This window comes from Erpetoichthys calabaricus, chromosome 12, assembly GCF_900747795.2.
Source record: "Erpetoichthys calabaricus chromosome 12, fErpCal1.3, whole genome shotgun sequence".
Classification (NCBI taxonomy): Eukaryota; Metazoa; Chordata; class Cladistia; order Polypteriformes; family Polypteridae; genus Erpetoichthys; species Erpetoichthys calabaricus.
Genome location: NC_041405.2, coordinates 149,223,330 through 149,246,645, shown reverse-complemented (window position 1 = coordinate 149,246,645; position 23,316 = coordinate 149,223,330). Strand labels below are relative to the sequence as shown.

At 40.1% G+C, this 23,316-nt stretch overlaps 2 protein-coding genes across 2 annotated transcripts in view; both read right to left on the bottom strand.

Annotated features, from left to right (window-relative positions):
- The window catches only part of LOC127529870 (uncharacterized), a 64,360-nt gene that overhangs the window by 22,034 nt on the left and 19,010 nt on the right, over positions 1-23,316 (bottom strand). The gene's annotated exons all lie outside the window — the stretch shown is intronic.
- Positions 1-23,316, bottom strand: part of ctns (cystinosin, lysosomal cystine transporter) — a 48,220-nt gene that overhangs the window by 17,236 nt on the left and 7,668 nt on the right. The window contains exons 3-7 of the mRNA XM_051935017.1: positions 21,253-21,331; positions 18,516-18,600; positions 7,064-7,167; positions 3,655-3,792; positions 3,478-3,577 (exon numbers count right to left, since the gene is read on the bottom strand). Of these exons, the coding sequence (XP_051790977.1) occupies positions 3,478-3,577; positions 3,655-3,792; positions 7,064-7,167; positions 18,516-18,600; positions 21,253-21,331 (506 nt within the window). The remainder of the gene's footprint in view (positions 1-3,477; positions 3,578-3,654; positions 3,793-7,063; positions 7,168-18,515; positions 18,601-21,252; positions 21,332-23,316) is intronic.

Below are 23,316 nucleotides of genomic sequence, written 5' to 3'. Positions count from 1 at the left end.
AGGGCGCAAAGTAAAAATGAGACGAAAACTTATTATCATCACCCAGTTCGTAGGTTATTAAAGTAAGAGTAAATTTTATTTGTGAATTTCTCTTATGAAATATAAATACTTGCAAACTGGGGGTTTCCTAAAATGACAGCTAGGCAAATTATTACTTTATACACATGCAAATAAATACACATTAGAGTTTGTTTTACGACAGACAACCATGAAGAACATTTTAATTATTACTCTATTATACTAGGAAACACCCAGATCTCCGGACTCTTCAAGATCAAGGTTCCAGCCCTAGCAGTTTATGAGTACAAGCGATTTGCCACGCTGTATGTAACTGATATGCAGTGAAAGCCACCGATGTAATTCTTCTTCTTTCTATCATGTAATCAGCTTCTGCAATTTGCCTCATGCTCAGCAGATCTTGCTGGTCTTTATTTTTCCTCCTGCCATGTAACCTTCTCAATCAGGTTGCTTTTGCAGTCTACCATAAGAGTGATACGTACTCGGATAACTTCTCAGAGGTTGCCGTTGAGCACATGTTTTGCTTCACCAGCATGTATCACATCATAAGCTTTTGATTATGACTAAGATTAAGATTCTAGCCCAGGTGGTTCATGAGAAATTGTGTGACTGACAGACATAACCCTTAGCATTATATAGTATATATATATTTATATAGATATAGATAATATAATTTTAAAAAGGGGTTACATGACACTAGCTTTCTCATGACAGCTTGGATGATGTGAATCATTCAGAAAAACAGATTCAGTGTTGTTGTTTATAGTTTTAAGAACATTAGAACATTCTAGACGAGAACAGGCCATTCAGCCCAACAAAGCTTGCGAGTCCTATCCACTTATTTCTTCCAAAAAACATCAAGTTGAGTTTTGAAAGTCCCTAAAGTCCTACTGTCTACCACACTTATACTGTCGCTTATTCCAAGTGTCTATTGTTCTTTCTGTTAAGAAAAACTTCCTAATGTTTGTACGAAATTTACCTTAACAAGTTTCCAACTGTGTTGTTGATGAACTCATTTTAAAATAACAGTCTTAATCCACTGGACTAATACCCTTCATAATTATAAACACTACAGTCATGTCACCTCTTAACATTCTTTTGCTTAAACTGGATAGATAGATAGATAGATAGATAGATAGATAGATAGATAGATAGATAGATAGATAGATAGATAGATAGATAGATAGATAGATAGATAGATAGATAGATAGATAGATAGATAGATAGATAGATAGATAGATAGATAGATAGATAGATAGATAGATAGATAGATAGATAGATAGATAGATAGATAGATAGATAGATAGATAGATAGAGTGAAAGGCACTATATGATAGATAGATAGATAGATAGATAGATAGATAGATAGATAGATAGATAGATAGATAGATAGATAGATAGATAGATAGATAGATAGATAGATAGATAGATAGATAGATAGATAGATAGATAGATAGATAGATAAACTTTATTAATCCCAAGGGCTCAGCTCTTTTAATCTTTCCTCATAACTCATCCCCTGTAGCCCTGGACTCAGCCCTGTTGCTCTTCTCTGGACCTTTTCTAGTGCTGCTGTGTCCTTTTTCTAGCCTGGAGACCCAAACTGCAAGCAGGACTCCAGATGAGGCTTCACCAGTGTGTTATAAAGCTTGAGCTGAACCTCCTGTGACTTGTACTCCACACATCAAGGCGCTATATAACCTGACATTCTGTTATCCTTCTTAATGGCTTCTGAACACTGTCTGGCAGTCGATAGCTTAGAGTCCACTACGACTCCTAAATTCTTCTCAATAGGTGTTCTCTCAATTTTCTGACTGCCCATTGTGTATTCAAACCTCATGTTTTTACTATCTACATACATTTAATTCTTTACATTTACTGACATTAAATTTCATCTGCCACAAATCTGCCCAAGCCTGTATGCTGTCCAAGTCCTTCTGTAATGATATAACAGATTCAAAATGATCTGCTAATCCACCTATCTTGGTATCAAACTGCAAACTTAACCAGCTTGTTACTTATATTCCTATATAAATCATTTATATATATTAAAAATAGCAGCGGGCCTATCACTGACCCCTGCTGGACACCACTCTTAAGATCACCCAAATCTGATGAGGTTTCTCGCACCATCACCCTCTGCTTCCTGTGTCTGAGCCAATTCTGCACCCGTCTAAAAACATCACCCTGAACTCCCACTTCTTTTAACTTGATGCCCAAACTCTCATGTGGCACCTTATCAAATGCTTTCTGAAAGTCAAGATGAATAATCTCATCTGCTCCATTTTGACCGTATTCTTGTATTGATTCCTCATACTGTAGAATTCCAGCATGTTAGTAAAACACGACCTCCCTCTTCTGACCCCATGCTGACTGTTCAGTTAAACTCCTGTCCTTGCCAGGTGTTGCTCAATCTTATCCTTAATAATTCCTTCCATAAATTTTCCTGTGATGCATGTTAAGCTTACTGGCCTATAGTTGCGTGGATCTGTCCTGTCACCCTTTTTATATAATGGGATGATATTTGCCATTCTCTAGTCCTTCAGAATCTCTCCAGTGTGCAGTGACTTCCTAAAAATATGTGTCAAGGGTTTATATCTGTACTCACTAGCCACCTTAAGAACTCGAGGATAAATATTATCTGGTCCTGGTAATTTGTTTTGTTTGATTTCAGCTTAAGACAAGACAAGAGTTGTTTGCTCATTGAAACAATTCAAAGATGTAAAAAAAAACAACAACAACAAAAAAAAAGCACCCTATGATCTTATCACCTTTGTATTGCAATCTTTTGGTCTCCCTTGACTTTGCTGATTGGACTCTTAAGAAATGTAATCACAATGATTGCTTTAATCTTGAATTTATTGATGTTGAGACATTGCTGGTTGGCACACTTATGAATCATTCAAACATTTTTTTCCCCTGAATATCACTTTGGTTGCACCGTGGGACTATGAGATATGTAACAAAGATGTGGTCCTTCATATGCTTTTATTAAATCCACTAGGTTCATCTATACTCATGCTGGTTATGACCCCTTTAATGTTGGTAAGGAATAGGATAAGAATAATGACATACCCACCACTCACTCACTCTGATCTCACTATGAGAACACTCTCTATATTTAAAGTAACAATAGGATTTCTTTCAGGTTTTAATGATCTAACATGGTGCTTCATGTGCTTTGCATTAACTTTCAGGAGATGAAAATATTTATGATGGCATATTTCACTCCAGTATGCAAGTGTAAACAAAATGTCTGAATCTAGGAAACACTATACTAATTTTATTGCAAAATTACTGATAAATGAACATGCATCTATCACCAAAAAAATGAAGAATAGTTATAGCATTTTCACTTTAAGTGACTAAATATTTCAATGTTGTAGATCCCTCTTAGCCGAGAGAACTTTTCAGGAGTCAATGTAATGAACTTCAACCACAAAAAATTAAAATGCTTACCTTAATATAGTCAACCCAGAAAAGACCAACATTAAAGACACTGTAAGCAATAAAGCCAGTGAGGTTTAAGGCCACATAGTCCAAATTCAAGCCAACCACACTACAATGAAAAAGAGGAAAAAATTAGGTTAGGATCTAATAGGCATATAAGCAAGCACACAAGAGGACTTATTTTACCTTTTTCTTTTCCAGTTTTCATACACTTGAGGGTAGAATGACACCGACCAGGCCACAAAGTAAATCCAGCCAATTACTTGATTGATAATAGAAAGGACTGAACTGTGCACCACCAAAAATCGAAGCCTGGCACTAGGGCTGAAATAAAAAAAAATCTTATAACTTTCAGTGCAAATATTCCAATACTTTCTCAACCTAACGATTAAAGCAAAAATTTTCCCTGAGAGTATCTGACATAACCTAAAAATAGAATAATTATTTTATCCTCCACAAAGGAAAAAATTTGGATATGTCAAATAATAAACTGGGGTAAATTTCTTAGCAGATCTGTTTACCTGTGAACCAGGGTCTCTCTTTACTTACTTAAAAATGAAGGCATGAGGTCCCACTGCTCAAAGTACACCTGAAGTTATTCACAACTTCTGATGGGCCTCTCAGATATAAACTTGCTTTCTCTTTGAAATGCTGAATAGAATTTTCTTCTGGATGGATTTTAAAAACACCCTAAATAGTTTTCAATGGTAATAATACCCGCTTACATATTAGGATTACCAGTTTTAGTATTATGAATATCTTTAAATTATTTTTTCCAAGTCCAGTTTTGCAGTTTAGGTTCACATGGGGCCGTAGCTGATTCTAGCAACAACATACAGTATATAATACAGGAAGCATCACTGGATTTCAGACTATCATTGAGAACATTCTTTACAAACACTCTTCATATCCCTCTATTATGAAAAAAACTAGGGAGAAGAGATGTGATCTTCTCAGAAGACACTTAGACGTCCCGTGACACAAAAGGACAGCTGTTGTACAGGCTTTTAAATGATCGACGCGCAGCGCGACAAGCAGAACACGCAGCAGCAAGTTATCAGATGATCCGACTGCATCTACCTTAGCGTGCGTTCAGCACCCCCTCTCACCCCTCCACTTCACAAGGCAAGTGACAGAGACACGAAGTGGCAAAAGGACAGCTGTTGTTCAGGCTGTTAAATGATCGACATGCAGCGCGCAGCAAGCAGAACATGCAGCTCGCCACCAGCTGATCCGACCATTAAGCCCCCCTTCACAACGTGAGCAGCATAATACATCCCGTGAGAAAGAGATTTAACCACACCTGGAGCTGGAAATAAAGGACAAAGAGTAGATGACAAAGTAGAACGTCGTAAAGAATTCAAAAATGTTGCGTGGTACACACGCACAGCAGGTTAGAGATAATGGAAGTACGAAAATTCCAAAGTCTCAAAAAAGGATAGTAAAGATCGCATTAGCACAAACAAACGGAAATTATTACTCAGTGAAATAACAGAACAGCGAAAAAAGATCGAATATATCGTTCAGATTTAAACTTTAAGTTGGAAACCTGTAGATCGTTTAATTTGTGTTGCCAGCGAGAATTAAAAGATTCCAAAAATGTTGGCGCGGTATGAAGTCCCGTGAGACGGAGACTTTTAACATGAGATTCTATCAAGTCACGCCCTACTTACAACTATTTTCAAACAAGACCACAGTCATTTAACCACAGTTGTGTGAATGCTTTTGTCAGACACACTTCCTGCGCTCTCCGTTCTTATAAATTTTATCAGGACAATAATTTTATATGTTCCAAATGACACGTCAACAACTAAGTGAAGAAGAAAGAGCATGGACAAACATTTGAGAAAGTCGTTTTATTTATTATTATTATTATTTATTATTATTAAGAAACAATATTCACTCACAGGCAGTTATACGTTGCGTTGTCATGATGCAAGTCCAAACACGGAATAAAAATTCAATACGATCTTGAAGAAAAGTTAATTCCAAATATTATTTTTACAAAAGTTTTAAATTAAAAGTGAAAATAATGCATATGTAACAATTCCCATGAAAATAAAAATCTCTTTAAATTGTTTATCTGGTAAACCAAACCCGGGGGTGGGCGAGCAAAGCGAGCAGGGGGCAGAGACTCCTAGTTAAATATATATATTATATTATATATGTATAATGTATATATATATATATATATATATATATATATATATATATATATATATATATATATATATATATATATATGCAGCTGGAGATCCACGAAGGAAGAAAAAAACGAATCACGTATATATATATGCAGCTGGAGATCCACGAAGGAAGAAAAAAACGAATCACGTATCATAAAGTAGTTTCTTTTATTCCTGAGCTTTCAACCCCTATCAGGGGTCTTCATCAGAGGAAGTAGCGAAGTAGCGAGGGATTACTGTATTTGTGTTTGCTGCATTAAGTGCTTGTGGGACTGTGTTGGGCCTGTGGGACACGGGGAAGGCATGCCCCACGGCTGAAGAGAAATAAAGAAAGTTTGTTTATGTTACACGTGCCTTTGCATCGGTCTGTGACGGGTTTGGCGCAATATAGCACCGTATTACAATATAGGTTTACATGGGGTTGGCTACTACCATATTGCCATGCTGCCAGGATAGGCTCCAGCCCCTTTAACCATGAAATTAAATTTAACAGGCTGAAGAAGAATGAATGGAGTTTTAATATACTGGTTTATTCAGAAAGTAGTTTTACTCCTTCAATGTTTTCAGATTTTATTATGCTGCAGGCTTGTACTAACATCATTTTAATTAATTGTTTCCCTCATTAAGGAGCACTTGATACCCCAGAATGACAGGATTTTAGAAATTTTTGCCAACTTCTTTAAAAAAAAAAAAAGTAATAATAATCTCACATTGACACAAGTATTCATATGTTTTACTCAGTACTTCATTGAAGCACCTCTGTCAGTGATTTACCACCTGGAATCTTCTTGGGTATGACGTGAAAGGCTTTACACACCTGGATTTGCAGATATTTGCCATTTTTCTCTGCATATCTTTTCATGCTCTGTCAGGTTGGCTAGAGATCAGTGGCAGACAGCCGTTATCGGATTCCTCCAGAAATGTTCAATTGGGTTCAAGTTTTGGCTCTGGCTGGGCTTCTCAAGGACATTCAGAGAGTCGTCCCTTAAGTCACTCCTATGTTGTCTTTGCTTTGTGCTTAGGGTTACTATCCTGTTGGAAGGTGGACTTTCAGCCCAATTTGAATTCCAGAGCACTCTGGAGCAGGTTTTCATTAAGGATAAACAGATGCTACAGATCTTTCATATTTCTGTTAAATCTAGGGTTGGTTGCTATCTTGTGGTACACATTCTATAGTTGCCTGTACCAGATAAACAATATGGATTTTTATTATTACTTAAAACATGGCCAGTTTTACCACGTGAATTCTGATGCTCCTACAATCCAAGTCACAATTATACTGTAAAATTGAAAACAAAAAAGGCTTGCTGCCATGTTTAAAGAGCTGTGTGTACCAGATAACTCTGTGCTAGTAGTATGCCTATTTTCTGACACAATAAAAAGAAAAGGTAGAACACAGCCTTGCATACCTGGACACATTGGTGTTATTGCAGTCAAGATATGTAGTGACTTGACCGATATCTACAGCCAAAACTTCAAAGTCAACAGAAACAGCTTTGGGTAGCAGTGTCACCTGTAATAAGAGAACATTGAATTAGGTGTTTGTTGGTTGGGACTTGAAATTGAAGCCAAGCTAGAAACCACATAGCTGTCAAGTTGCTTTGGCAAGATCAGTTTTTCTAAATGGTTTAATATTACGCGTGAGGAGTTCTTGTAGTGAGTATCCTGAACTGGGCTTCAGAGTGACTTATTTTGAGAGAGAAAAAAAAGTCAATTCAATAAGTAAATAAAAGCAATGGCTAATAGCAGGAGAGAACATCTAGTGAAGGGAACCTCAAGGTTGCCTTTTGGAGTTACAGTTTACCACGAACAGCAGCACAGCAGTAGATATTTTAGAGAACAAGTATTAAATACCAAAAAGCATGGTCAGACTGAATCTAAAAATGGTCCAGATTTATTCTATAATCTTCTTTCATTATAAACCACACTGTACAGCAGTCTGACTATTTATCAGTAATTTACGATTCTCTCTTGGTTGTAATTTAGTTATGAACATACCTATACATTTAAAAGGTAAAGCCCTCACTGACTCATCACTAATTCTCCCACTTTCCATATAGGTGGGAAGCTGAAATTTCGCATGCTCATTCCTTGCAGTGTACTTACAAAAGTTAGGGATGTTTCATGTCTTATTGCAACACCCAAGGGGGAGGGGGGAATGGGTGTACACCCTAAACTGTATATATAGATAGGGGAAAACCATCCTCACAATTTCTGCGACTTCGAATATACGTAAGAAGCCCAAATTTCCAATGCTCATCTTTTACACTGTACTTACAAACATTAAGTATGTTTCATTTCGCGCCGTGCCCTGTAACTAACTTTCGAAAATAATGTCTTCTTTTTGGCAGTTCTCAAAATTATGCTGTAAGGAACTTTCAGAACTGACCTCTCCTTTTGGCGGTTTCATTCCTTATTTCTATTAACAGAGGATTTATTTCACGGCAGAGACGCACAAGGGCCGTCCCCGGTCCCCCTTCATTTTTCCAGACGGCCATAACATGACATGGAAGAGCCTCAGTTATGTTTTGGGGTTCATTTGCTGTGTCTGACACAGAGTGCCTTGAGTCTGCACAGGCAAATATGAAATTTCATGAATTATCAAGACATTCTGGAGCAAAACGTACTGCCCAGTATCAATAAGTTCTGTCTTAGTCTCATGGTCATGGACCTTCCAACAGGATAATGAGCCAAAACAGATGGCTAAAAGTAGCCAAGAATGGCAAAGAACAAAACATTGGACTATTCTGAAGTGACTTTCTAGGAGCCCTGATTTTGAATCCTATTGAACAAATATGGAAAAAATGAAACATGCAGTCTGGAGAAGACCCCCTTCAAACTAGATATAGCTGGAGCAGTTTGTTCAGGTAGAGTGGGCCGAACTGCCTGTGGACAGGTGCAGAAATCTCATTGCAAAGTACAGTACTAGTTGGCAGTGATTGCCTCTATAGGTTGTGCAACAAAATATCAGGTTAAGGATAGGGTTCCATCACTTTTATCTGTGTCATTTTCATTTGTTTAATCATTTGAAATATTCTGTGGAGACAAAACTCTAAAGCAAAGTCTGGTCTTGTTAAATATAGAATAAAAATGATGGGTGCCAATTACATTTTTTCAGTTTCAAGTTATTTTAGAGACAATTGTGGGATTTTATTTTTTTGTGGAGGAGGTACCAACAAATTTGTCCATGTCTGTAACTGGCAGTCAATAGTATCAAATTTTAGTGCCAAGATTCAGGAATGTGACAGGCAGTCTCTTCTTCAGTATTGCTTAATCATCAGTGTTATTTATGTTTGAATTTTCAGCTTGTGTCATTGACAAGCTATTTGGATTTCTATTTGCATGTTTAGTACAAGCCATTCTTTTAAACAAATAGCACTTTGATCCACTCATGCGGATCACTCCCTGAAAAGAGGTGTGCAATGAGCAGAGAAGACTCAAATAATAACAGCAGCACAACTAGATAGTTAGCAGTGCAGCCACCAGATCAGTACTGTCTGTGCCGACTGTGAACACTCACCCCCTGCCATGTTCACACGGGTATTTCTCTGGGTAATCCTTTTTACTTTCTCATATACGAAGTACAGGGAAAGTATTGTAATCATCCAAAAATCTGATTCGAGATTTTGATGAATCTCAATGTTTTAGACCTCCCTGTGTCCGAAAATATCATTTTTGAAATTATGTCCGTCTGTGTGTGTGTGAACACAATAACCTGAATACACTTTCACTTAGATCAACCAAATTTTGCATATAAAGTATTAGGTACAAAATGTAGATTTCTATCAACTTTTGGGCTATTTCCACAAACCGGAACTGGTACTTTTTTATTCATGCAGCCGCAGAGTCCAATTTATTCAACTTTCCATCCATCCATCCATTTTCTAACCCGCTGAATCCGAACACAGGGTCACGGGGGTCTGCTGGAGCCAATCCCAGCCAACACAGGGCGCAAGGCAGTAACCAATCCCGGGCAGGTCGCCAACCCACCCTAGGACACACACACACCAAGTACACACTGGGGACAATTTAGAATCGTCAATCCACCTAACCTGCATGTCTCTGGATTGTGGGAGGAAATTTACGCAGACACGGGGAGAACATGCAAACTCCACGCAGGGAGGACCCGGGAAGCAAACCTGGGTCTCCTTACTGTGAGGCAGCAGCGCTACCACTGTGCCACCCCTTTATAATAATTGCTCAATATATTATTCATTTGTTGTTGATGGTTATTTAATGTATACTAGCCAACCCGCGGCTTAGCATACGCCGCATAATTATGTATTGATGGGTGAACACTTCCTGAACGACACAGTTGTCCAAATGGGGTGGGTTTGTGGATACCACTGTGAGTGAATGAAAAGATGGACCTCTGGACAGAGCAACATACAATTGTCTGTGACTGAAAGCGGGATCGTCTGTGTCGATGGAGGCCACGCTGGTGAAAGTTACTTCGTCGGTAGGGATAAGTTTCAGCACTTGTTCATTAAGGTGTAGCGAGTCTTCGTTGTTGACGCTTAATATAGCTTGTGTACTGAGTTGTTCCGGACTCACAGTTGAGAAACACTTTTTTAATGTCTTTTAAGCACATGGAAAAAAATGAACATGTGAAACATCCGTAATGTAATAAGCCACCAAGAAAAGTAACACTGCAATAATGCACGCTACGACCCGATCCCTGTAAACAGAAGTGAAAACAAAATCGAGCCCGGTGCATTCTTTATCTGCCTTCTGTGCCTTGTAGCACAGTGGTAGTGTTGCTGCTTTGCACTAAGGAGACTGTGGAAGATTTTGTGTTTGCTTCCCAGTTCCTCCCTGTGTGGATAGCGCTTTGAATACTGAAAACACCGGTATATCAATGTAATGAAGTATTATTATTCTTATGCGCCCAGCGCTCTCTCTTGCGCGCACGCACCTACCTGTATGTATGTATGTATGTATGTGTGTATGTGTGTGTGTGTCGCTCTCTCTCTCTCTCTCTCTCTCCTGTATCTGTATGTGTGTGTGTGTGTGTGTGTGGGCGTGGAAGTGTGGCTGAAACGGTTTCCAGGTGGAGTCGTGCTGCGGGCATTTCTCCCCTGTGCAGTGTGCGAGTGAGTGAGGAGAGAGAGGAAGCCGGTACATTAGAGTGAGCGAGAGCAGGCTTGAAAGCAATATGTTCCTGTGGTATAGCGGGTCCATAGCTCCCCTTCAAAAGGCCATTTTTAATCAGGCGACTGACAGTAGTGGAGTCAGGCACAGAGAAGGTCAGCTGCTGAGAGAGCGTCTCGACTGTTGCAGGGCCTGCATCGGTGAAGCAGGTGAGACGCTAATGAAACAGAGGCACAGGGCTTATTGGTTTTGAAAGTTGTGTTTTAACCTCAGTTTTAAAGGATTGTTTTAAGGATCCCATGGGATACCCCTCACAAACTGTTTTACACACTGCATACAGCGATTCACATCCGCGAGAAACATGCCTCTATGAACAGTCAACATGGCTCAGAGGTGCATGTGGACTCTAGCACAGACAAACATAAATGATGCCATGTTTTCTGAGGCGTCGTGTCCGAGTTGGTGGGCGTGGCTCCGTCCTGCGTGCGCCATGGGTGTCTTACTTGTTGGTGGCTTAGTGAATTATATATATAGATAATATAAAAATATAATCATTCTCATGTGGTTTACTCCTCAAATATCCATTCCCATATCCGAGTACAATATATGAGAAAGTCTAGGGGAGACCACTCCCAATTTTTCCACTTACATCCCATAGATGAGCAGGTTATGTTAAATAGCTTATCTAAATTAGCATGACATGAGTGAGTAATGGGTATTTGTAAGAGTATGCCTTCCAGTGTTCTGGCACCATACTCAGGAATGATTCCTGCCATGCATTTAATAACATAGGCAAAGGCTTCAGTCACCTGTGACTCTGAATGGATGAGTTGGTATGGAAAAATGAATGGAAGGATAATTTTCAGCATTTTAATTAACACAATGCAAAAGGAGGTCACTTAACAGGTTGATTAACTAATTTAGTGACACTGTGCATTAAATACTTAGTTACTTACTTGAGGCCAGTTGAGTTTGTTTATGAGTGTCCCTAAATGGATATAAATGCTCGACATGCTTCATATAAAAGCTTTCATCTGGTTAAAGTTCATGCTCAAGTTTAATGTCACACATACAGATTGCTGTGAAATTCTTAAGTCACATGCAGTATATAAATCAAATATAAAATTAGCAGCGTAATTATTTACATGTGAGCTATTTAGAACTACAACTAGAATAACAGGCAAAGAGCAAAGCAAGGTAAGGTAAAAAGTATGCTTGGCATAAATGCCCTTTTCCCAAATTGATGATCGGGAAATTAACCCAATGATCATCGATTATTACCCGCCAATGCACCACACAGCCAGCGCATCAATGCTGTAACAGCTGTGCTTTACAATATTATGCACATTGTCTGTGACATAAATAGGATGTCCGCTTGCTGTTTACCTTACATCCTTGTCTCAAATATAGGGGTTGGTGGGACTCCATCCCAGAATCTAAATGAATGGTATGTGCTGTCGCCATCACATAATCACCAGCAGCAGGAGGACTGCTCACATCTGCAGGGAGAGGAATACCCTCTGCCTTCTCAAGCTCTAAGAGCACAATAGCCTTCGGCTCTTCCTACAAGATAATCTTTGCCATGTACTGTATGGAGCAGTAGAGCACCTTCCTTATATTCTGATGTGAATTCTAATACCATTTTTTTTTTGTTTTTTTAACATTTTATTGATTTTATTAAAATCAAATAGCATTCAATACAAGCAACTCAAGTTTAACAAAACTAGGTTCGAAACAAATCAACCAACACCCATGAGAAAGAGAGCTAGGCCAGCAGAGTAAAACTTTAAGAATAGTAAAAATATGTAAATAAATAACTGAATAAAAATAAATAGAATAAAAAAAAGAGGGGACAGAATCCGCTTCCTCAATTTAAATGCTTATTCTAAAATGTTACTGATCAGACCCTGCCAGGTTTTGAAAAAGTTTTGTACAGATCCTCTAAGTGAGAATTAGATTTTTTCCAATTTCATATAGTAGGTAACATCAGTTACCCACTAACCTAACAAAGGTGGGTTAGGATTCTTCCAGTTGAGCAAGACAAGTCTATGTGCCAAGACTGAAGCAAAGGCAATTACAGTAATCCCTCCTCCATCGCGGGGGTTGCGTTCCAGAGCCACCCGCGAAATAAGAAAATCCGCGAAGTAGAAACCATATGTTTATATGGTTATTTTTATATTGTCATGCTTGGGTCACAGATTTGCGCAGAAACACAGGAGGTTGTAGAGAGACAGGAACGTTATTCAAACACTGCAAACAAACATTTGTCTCTTTTTCAAAAGTGCTCCATGACAAGACAGAGATGACAGTTCCGTCTCACAATTAAAAGAATGCAAACATATCTTCCTCTTCAAAGGAGTGCGCGTCAGGAGCAGATGTCAGAAAAAGAGAGGAAAGCAAACAAATCAATAGGGCTGTTTGGCTTTTAAGTATGTGAAGCACCGGCGGCACAAAGCTGTTGAAGGCGGCAGCTCACACCCCCTCCGTCAGGAGCAGAGAGAGAGAGACAGAGAAAAACAAACAATCAAAAATCAATACGTGCCCTTCGAGCTTTTAAGTATCCGAAGCACCGTGCAGCATGTCGCTTCACGAAGCAGCTGCACAGAAGGTAGCAACGTGAAGATAATCTTTCAGCATTTTTAGACGAGCGTCCGTATCGTCTAGGTGTGCGAACAGCCCCCCTGCTCACACCCCCTACGTCAGGATCAGAGAAAGTCAGCGCAAGAGAGAGAGAGAGAAAAGTAAGTTGGGTAACTTCTCAGCCATCTGCCAATAGCGTCCCTTGTATGAAATCAACTGGGCAAACCAACTGAGGAAGCATGTACCAGAAATTAAAAGACCCATTGTCCGCAGAAATCCGCGAACCAGCAAAAAATCCGCGATATATATTTAAATATGCTTACATATAAAATCCGCGATAGAGTGAAGCTGCGAAAGGCGAAGCGCGATATAGCGAGGGATTACTGTACAGTTTGTTTGTCCTTCTCCACTTTAAGCCCACCATGTTTTTGAAAAGTGGGCTGTCTAGTATGCTAAGTGGCTGCTTGTTTCCCACTAAGAAATCTGTGACAGATTTTATTAGTTTCCCCCCAATGAGCGCTTGTCTCATTGTTGGATGAATCTATGGCATTTGTTAAAGTGTGCAATGAGATTGGTAAGGTGCCTCAGTCTTGCATGCAGCTTTAGTTTTGTTGCTAAACTGGCCGTGTGTCCATCCATCCATCTATCCATCCTCTTCCGCTTATCTGAGGTCGGGTCGTGGGGGCAGCAGCTTGAGCAGAGATACCCAGACTTCCCTCTCCTCTGCCACTTCTTCTAGCTCTTCCGGGAGAATCCCGAGGTGTTCCCAGGCCAGCAGGGAGACATAGTCCCTCCAGCGTGTCCTGGGTCTTCCCCGGTTGGACGTGCCCAGAACACCTCACCAGGGAGGCGTCCAGGAGGCATCCTGATCAGATGCTCAAGCCACCTCATCTGACTCCTCTCGATGCGGAGGAGCAGCGGCTCTACTCTGAGCCCCTCCCAGATGACTGAACTCCTCACCCTATCTTTAAGGGAAAGCCCAGACACCCTGCAGAGGAAACTCATTTCAGCCACTTGTATTCTTGTTCTTCGGTCACTACCCATAGCTCATGACCATAGATGAGGGTAGGAACATAGATTGACTGGTAAATTGAGAGCTTTGCCTTACAGCTCAGCTCCTTTTTCACCACGACAGACGGATGAAGAGCCTGCATCACTGCGGACGCCGCACCGATCTGTCTGTCGATCTCACACTCCATTCTTCCCTCACTCGTGTGTGTTCACATAAAATCCAAAGAAGTATCAAACATCACTTTTTTTTTTTACCTGCCCCTAAAAGTGTTTAATGTCTTTATTAAGAAGGAATGATGACAAAGTCAACGGCCAATTTGGTCTAAGTGTTGTAACATATATAAAATATTAAACTGTCACACTAAATTGGCAGGCAGTGTGGCATAGTGGTCAAGGCGCTGGACTTCAAACTCTGAGGCTATGGGTTCAAATCCCTTTAATGACACTTTGTAATCGTGAGGTGATCACTTCACCTGCCTGTGCTCCAAATGAAAAAAAAAGAATGTATTGCATCACAAATGTGGTAATAACCTTGGATAAAAGCATCAACCAAATAAGTAAAATGTAATGCAATGTCTTAAGTCCATCCATCCATTATCCAACCCGCTATATCCTAACTACAGGGTCACGGGGGGTCTGCTGGAGCCAATCCCAGCCAACACAGGGCGCAAAGCAGGAAACAAACCCCGGGCAGGGCGCCAGCCCACCACAGGACAAATGTCTTAAGTGTAGTGGTTAAAAAGTATCATTCATAACTTCATTGAATTTTCTTCTTCTTCTTTCGGCTGCTCCTGTTAGGGGTTGCCACAGTGGATCATCTTTTTCCATATCATAGCTTCATTGAATATTTCATGTAAAAGATGAGAGTAACATGCACACAAGTTTTCATATTGCATCATGTAGTAGTATACTTTGAATGGAATTAGCCAAAATGGAAATGAGAAAAACTAAACATAAAACAATATAAATTGCATTGCAAAATTTCAAATGCATGGCAGATCAAGGATGAGGTGCAAGTATGGATGTCTGTTAAAAGGGCAGAGTTTGTTACTAAAATTGCTAATAATCGGACCTACAACAATACCATACAAGACTGGCCACATATGATCCTGTTTCACTGCTTCCTTTTATCAAAACCTAAATGCTGTTTGTCCATAGAACAAATTTCACAAAGTAAAGTGTAGTGAGAAGTCAAGCAAAATGACACCTTTCATTGATTAACTAAAAAGATTACAATATGCGAACTTTCGAGGCAACTCAGGCCCCTTTTTCAGGCAAGATGTAAATATGGTTAAAATCGAGACAAGAGTTTTATGGCCAGATATGAGGATTGTTTGCATCCCTCAGACTGACCCAGACCACCGGATTACACATCCACATTCTATGGAAAAACGCATCAGAAACTTCAAAAGACTCTTGACTAGACATTGCTTTCCGCTCTTGCTAAATGAATCTTAGCCTGAAGAGGTCTATTATTTTTTTACATCCAAGATGTCTCACTTAAAAATTTTTCCAATGCTGTCTCAGTCCTGGTGTCTATATAAACGCAGGGAACTCCAGTTTCTGTGGCAGGAGAAAGTGTAGTTAGGCAGCATAGGATGGTGGTCTGTACGATGACATTGGAGATCAAGATGAGGAAGAGAGTGAGGGCAGAGCCAAGGATCAAATGGTGGAAGTTGAAAATGGAAGACTGCAAGGCTGTGTTTAGGGAGGAGGTGAGACAGGCACTGGGTGGCAGTGAAGAGTTAGCAGACAGCTGGGAAACTACAGCAGATGTAGTAAGGGTGACAGCAAGAAGGGTGCTTGGTGTGACATCTGGAAAGAGGAAGGAGGAAAAGGAAACCTGGTGGTGGAATGAGGAAATACAGGAGAGTATACAGCGGAAGAGGATGGCAAAGAAGAAGTGGGATAGTCAGAGAGATGCAGAAAGTAGATAAGAGTACAAGGAGATAAGGCACAAGGTGAAGAGAGAGGTGGTGAAGGATAAAGAAAAGACGTATGATGAGTTGTATGAGAGGTTGAACACCAAGGAGGGAGAAAAGGACCGGTGGGCTAGACAGAGGGACTGAGCTGGGAAAGATGTGCAGCAGGTTAGGGTGACAAAGGATAAACATGGAAATATACTCACAAGCGAGGAGAGTGTGTTGAGCAGATGGAAAGAGTACTTTGAGAGGCTGATTAAAGAAGAGAACGAGAGAGAGAAGAGGTTAGATGATGTGGAGATAGTGAATCAGGAAGTGCAACGGATTAGCAAGGAGGAAGTAAGGACAGCTATAAAGAGGATGAAGAATGGAAAGGGCGTTGGTCCAGATGACATACCTGTGGAAGCATGGTGGTGTTTAGGAGAGATGGTAGTGGAGTTTTTAACCAGATTGTTTAATGGAATCTTGGAAAGTGAGAGGATGCCTGAGGAGTGGAGAAGAAGTGTACTGGTGCCGATATTTAAGAATAAGGGGGTTGTGCAGGACGGAAAGTGAGAGGATGCCTGAGGAGTGGAGAAGTGTACTGGTGCCGATATTTAAGAATAAGGGGGATGTGCAGGACGGAAAGTGAGAGGATGCCTGAGGAGTGGAGAAGAAGTGTAATGGTGCCGATATTTAAGAATAAGGGGGATGTGCAGGACTGCAGTAACTACAGGGGAATAAAATTGATGAGCCACAGCATGAAGTTATGGGAAAGAGTAGTGGAAGCACAGTTAAGAAGTGAGGTGATGATTAGTGAGCAGCAGTATGGTTTTATGCCAAGAAAGAGCACCACAGATGCAATGTTTGCTCTGAGGATGTTGATGGAGAAGTTTACAGAAGGCCAGAAGGAGTTGCATTGCGTCTTTGTGGACCTGGAGAAAGCATATGACAGGGTGACAAGAGAGGAGCTGTGGAAGTCGGGAGTGGCAGAGAAGTATGTAAGAGTTGTACAGGATATGTACGAGGGAAGTGTGACAGTGGTGAGGTATGCGGTAGGAGTGACGGATGCATTCAAGGTGGAGGTGGGATTACATCAAGGATCGGCTCTGAGCCCTTTCTTATTTGCAATGGTGATGGACAGGTTGACAGACGAGATTAGACAGGAGTCCCTGTGGACTATGATGTTTGCTGATGACATTGTGATCTGTAGCGATAGTAGGGAGCAGGTTGTGGAGACCCTGGAGAAGTAGAGATATGTTCTAGAGAGGAGAGAAATGAAGGTCCGTAGGAAGAAGACAGAATACATGTGTGTGAATGAGAGGGAGGTCAGTGGAATGGTGAGGATGCAGGGAGTAGAGCTGGTGAAGGTGGATGAGTTTAAATATTTGGGATCAACAGTACAGAGTAATGGGGATTGTGGAAGAGACGTGAAAAAGAGAGTGTCGGTAGAGTGGAATGGGCAGAGAAGAGTGTCAGGAGTGATTTGTGACAGACGGGTATCAGCAAGAGTGAAAGGGAAGGTCTACAGGATGGTAGTGAGACCAGCTGTGTTATATGGGTTGGAGACGGTGGCACTGACCAGAAAGCAGGAGACAGAGCTGGAGGTAGCAGAGGTAAAGGTGCTAAGATTTGCACTGAATGTGACGAGGATGGATAGGATTAGAAATGAAGACATTAGAGGGTCAGCTCAAGCTGGACGGTTGGGAGACAAAGTCAGAGAGGCGAGATTGCGTTGGTTTGGACATGTGCAGAAGAGAGATGCTGGGTATATTGGGAGAAGGATGCTAAGGATAGAGCTGCCAGGCAAGAGAAAAAGAGGAAGGCCTAAGAGAAGGTTTATGGATGTGGTGAGAGAGGACAAGCAGGTGATGGGTGTAACAGAGCAAGACACAGAGGACAGAAAGATATGGAAGAAGATGATCCACTGTGGCAACCCCTAACGGGAGCAACCGAAAGATGAAGAAGAAGAAGAACTCCAGTTTCTGTATTACATCTTGCCTGAAGAAGGGGCCGAAGTTGCCTCAAAAGCTGACATATTGTAATCTTTCTAGTTAGCCAATAAAAAGTGTCAATTTGCTTTACTTCTCACTACATTCATAATAGTTAACACACTACAACATCCTAGTACTACAAAGTAAATTGCAAATTGTTTAAGAATATATATGACCATTGTTTGCTTGTTTACATTACAATATTAGAAAGCAAAATATAAGGAATGCTCAACGAGAGGAAGGTACCATTTCAAGGAAAATATTTTTGTGCTTTAAACACCTACCTGAGCAGGCAGTTTCACAATGCTGGTGTTCTTTGAAGAAAAGGTGACACTTAATGTGATCACTGTTGTCACACTGACTGGTACACTGTGGGAGCATTGGAAAGACAAACAATAACGCAAGGTCAGAAAAGAAGAAAGAGTGTTACACACACAATATATTTTAACCTATCAGATATATGAATAAATAACAGTCCAAAGTGGCCTGCAAATGATGGAAAACCTCCAATTATTTTAAATACAAAAGTTGCATTTCTGTGTAAGATTTTGTATTCCGTAAAATTCATCAAACCTCTAGCTTGATTTTAATTTATTAAATAACAGAAGACAACTGATAAAGCAGTTTCTCTCTGCCTTTCTATGTGACTCCAAAATGACTGTAAAAATTGATCATCCTCAATCTGTGATTTACCAGCACCACTCCCAGACACCATGCAACCAGTGGCCAACTACAGATATTAAAATGCAAGAAAGACAGAATATACTCATGAATGCAAGCATTCTCTTTGATAGCTGCACATTTGTAAGACCTGAGTTGTGTAGAATGTGAGTAAAGACTCAGAAATCCAGGGGCCTCACATATAAATGGTGCGTACGCACAGAAAGGTTGCGTAAGAACGTTTCCACGTTCAAATCGCGATGTATAAAACCTACACTTGGTGTAAAGCCACATACTTTTCCATGATACCTCATACCCTGTCGTACGCAAGTTCTCCGCTCGGTTTTGCAGACTGGCGGCACCCAGCGTCAAAGCACTGCTACTGTTCCTGTGTGGTTACCCTTTCTTAGATCCACATCCACGACGGCGGCTTTATCAAATACACTGAAATTAACCGCATATCGTTCATAAATTTAATGCATCTGATTGTAATTAACCTGTAACAATATAATGGTCCACAGAATGGTCAAACTATTCTAAATACCATAACTGCTTTAGCGTTGTTACTCTCACTGCACCTTCTTCTTCTTCTGTCAGCTGCTCCCATTAGGTGTTGCCACAGCAGGTCATCTTTTTCCATATTACTCGCACTGCACCACTCGGAGTATTTCTATCACTGTATCACAGATCTACTGCGATTGGAAAGAGAATTATCAGTATACAGCATCAAGCACTCGCTGCCTCAGCCATTCACTATTTGAACTGCTCTCATCCGACCAACGCTTCACAGCCGTTCCTGTTCGGACCTCGCGGTTCACAAACCGTTTCATCCCAAGAACTATGCGCGCACTCAATCAGTCCATCAAGTGCTCCTTGTAGAACTGTTTGTACATGCAAGTTACCGTGAGGTAATTGTACTTATGATACAGTTATAATACTGCACAGCCTGAGCCAGTTTATAAAACGCGTATTTACATACGATGACGATATCATTTTAAAGATGAAATGCAGCAAAATATGTTGATTATATTATACAGATAAAACTTTAACTACACGGTGCCACAGTGCTAGCGAGCTTCAGCTTCGTTTACAGTTTGTTCCTGCCTCACGCTGTATTCATGCTGTGGCTGGCGCAACACTGGAAGGATAGATGGATAGAATAATTAAACATTACGAAGATATTTCGATGTTCCTTAAAAGGTTTGAAGAATCGGCGTTCTAAGCTCACAGATCGCTTAACGTCTATTACAGAGCTGATTGTGTGGCGATTGGGTATTTGGAGAAAGAAAAGTAAGGACAGGAATTGGGGGTTAGTACGTTTGAAAAAGACAGTACTTCTGTAATAAAGCATTTCATTGAAGGTCGCACATGGCGCAGCAAGCATCTTGCTGTAAGACATGAACAATCACTGCGCCACCATGTTCCCATGTTTAATAACATGCTTTAAACTCATATCATCATGAAAATGAAATCACTTATACTTCTCAGTATTTTAATTATTCAGAGAGCTGTAATATTACGAATGTAATGGATTCTGTGTTCTGTCGGAGGAAGAGCACGTAGTGATTCAGGCACATAGAGCACATATAAGATCAAATACACAACAAAGCATTTAACATGCTACTTTAGTTACGAAGGGATTTGAGAAACTAGTAAATTAAACGATTTTAAGATGAAGTTTATGATGTTCTACATTAATGACAAAATAAACTATGTGATTAAAGTGGAAATTTCGAGATTACAGTTGACATTTCGTGCTTCCCCCCCCCCCCCCCCCACTGTGTGCCTTTTTTTTTCCACTGTACCCTAATAAGCTTTCATATGACACTCAGACGGTGGGCTACGAGACGCCTTCTCACGCCGACTTTGATATGTGACAACTTTTTTACTTCGGGCACTGTGCGACTTTGTGAACTTGAGCTTTCGAGTTTCTCCGACAATGTCGCTCGATCAACTTCCTTTTGTTGCTTATATAACTGTTTAAACCAACAAATAGTACGTTTTTCTTTGCCTCCATTTGGTATTCGCTGAAATTATTCTATTTTTCCTCGTACTTTTGCTATTGCCTTTTCACAGAACGCTGGGCTTAAGGGCTATTTATATTGATTTGCATATTCAAAGAGGTGTAATTCTGGGAGGAGTTGGGACGGGACAGCAAGCGCGTGCACGTGCATTTATTTCCACGTTGAGCGGGATTTATGTAGCGGAAGAACGCGGAAGTTGGCGAACGCACAGATTCCTGCATCTAGATTTTTCTGTGCATAAGAACATTTCGGCTTTTGTGCTTACATCATGTTATAGTGTGAATTCTATGCATGGTGTTAAGCATGAGGCCCCAGGAGTTTATTATCTTTTGCTTACCTTGGCTGGATAGTTATATTCTGTGAACTACCATTTTGTAAGGTTACAACAGCAGGAGCCAAAAGAGTGACACTTGCTTCTGAAACAAATAAATACAAAAGAAAGCAAGATGAATGAAGTAAAAAAAAAAAATACAATATTTGCAACGGAACAATATTTTCAGCCTGTCAAACTTTTAAAAAGATAATTTTCTAAGCCTCCTTATTCCAATTAGGAGCTGCATGGTTGTTGGAACCTATAGTATGGAAACAAGGCAGGCAGCAAGGCAGTCTCATACTGACTACTGCTTGATTACACCTAATGTACGCTCTTTGAATATCTTATATGGTGTTGGTGATATGATCATTATTGTCATGTGTACCGAGTACTGCAAAATTCTTAACTTGCATGTACTAAGCTCTTTATACTACTGATAACAGTCTGGGTGAGACATGTAAATAAGATGTTCATTGTGTAGTGTGCAGATAGTAATAAGCTTGAACCCTAGATGGAGCACCAGCCCATTGCAGGGCACAGGCACTTATATACCAACATTAACACCGGGCCAATTTAGAGCCACCAAACAACTTAACCTGCACGGCTTAGGCATATGGAAGGAAAACTACTTGCAGATGGCCCTCCATATCTACAGGGGTTGGATTCCAGAATCCCCCGCAGATACGAAAATCTGCAGATGCTCAAGTCCCTTATCCCTCTATATATAAAACCCAACATCTGTCTATCTGTGCATCTGCTTTTCATGACAGAACTACTTAACTGATTTAGATCGGGTTTTTTTTGTTTTCTGTGTTATGAAAGATGAATTCATCAGTGTTTTTCAATGGACTATTTTGAAATTTCAAAAATGTAAACCGTGTGCCTATTGGCGATATTTCTAAAAAAAATGCAACTGCGCAGACAAATTTCTTTGAACAATTAGTGTGCCAAATTTCAACAAACTTGGTCCACTAAAAGCCTAGTTTTGTTTATATAGACCGACATGACCACCACAATAGGTGCTTTCCACATTATAAGCTAACTGCACCATAAAAAATATAATTTATAGTATATATGAACATATCTTAAATATTTTGGATATTTTGCATATCCAGTATACTTGAGCCAGGAGTGCATTTGCTTTATATTTCATATCTATCTATATATATCTATATCTATTGTGACAGATAGGGGGCACTATCGCTCCCTTGAACCCTCGGATCAGACGCCAGACACCAGATAAAAGTCCAATATGAATTTTTATTGGTACAATACAGTGCATCAAGCACCCTCCACTCCACAATACTCATAAATAAACACAATACACTAATCAATAATCAATCCTCCACTCTCAGACGCGTTGCCACCCTTCCTCCCGACTCAGCTCGCCCATCTGGGATCTCTCTCAGTACTTTATAGTCCTTGACCCGGAAGTGCTTCTGTCCATGTGACTTTCCAGCACTTCCGGGTCAGGTGAAAACGCTACTTCTTCATCCCGGAAGTACGTCATTTCCTCTGTCGCTGTGATTAAGACGTACTTCCGGGTTATAGGGAAAATACAAGTTCCTGCTCCTTCCTGCAGTGTCCCCTGGAGGCCCCTATGGTATCCAGCAGGGCTGTGATGTAAAACTCCACTGTCCATGATGCCCTGCTGGAACTCAGGGCACCTCTATGTTGCAAGAAGGGCTCCACCGGCGGCCTGGGGGTATTGGCCGGGATGAACGGCCGGCCATATCCCACACTAATATATATATATATATATATATATATATATATATATATATATATATATATATATATATATACACACACACATATCTATATCTCTCTCTCTCTATATATATATTATACAGTGGAACCTCTAGATACGAGTTTAATTCGTTCCAGCACTGAGCTTGTATAGCGAATTTCTCGTATCTAGAACAAACGTCCCCATTGAAAATAATGGAAATCCAGTTAATCCGTTCCGCATCCCAAATATATTAACATAAAAATCAATTTTCCTAACAAATAACACTGATAAATTATATATACTGTAGTCTACCTTTAATAAATAACATTGGTAAATAATATAACTGATTATTAAAA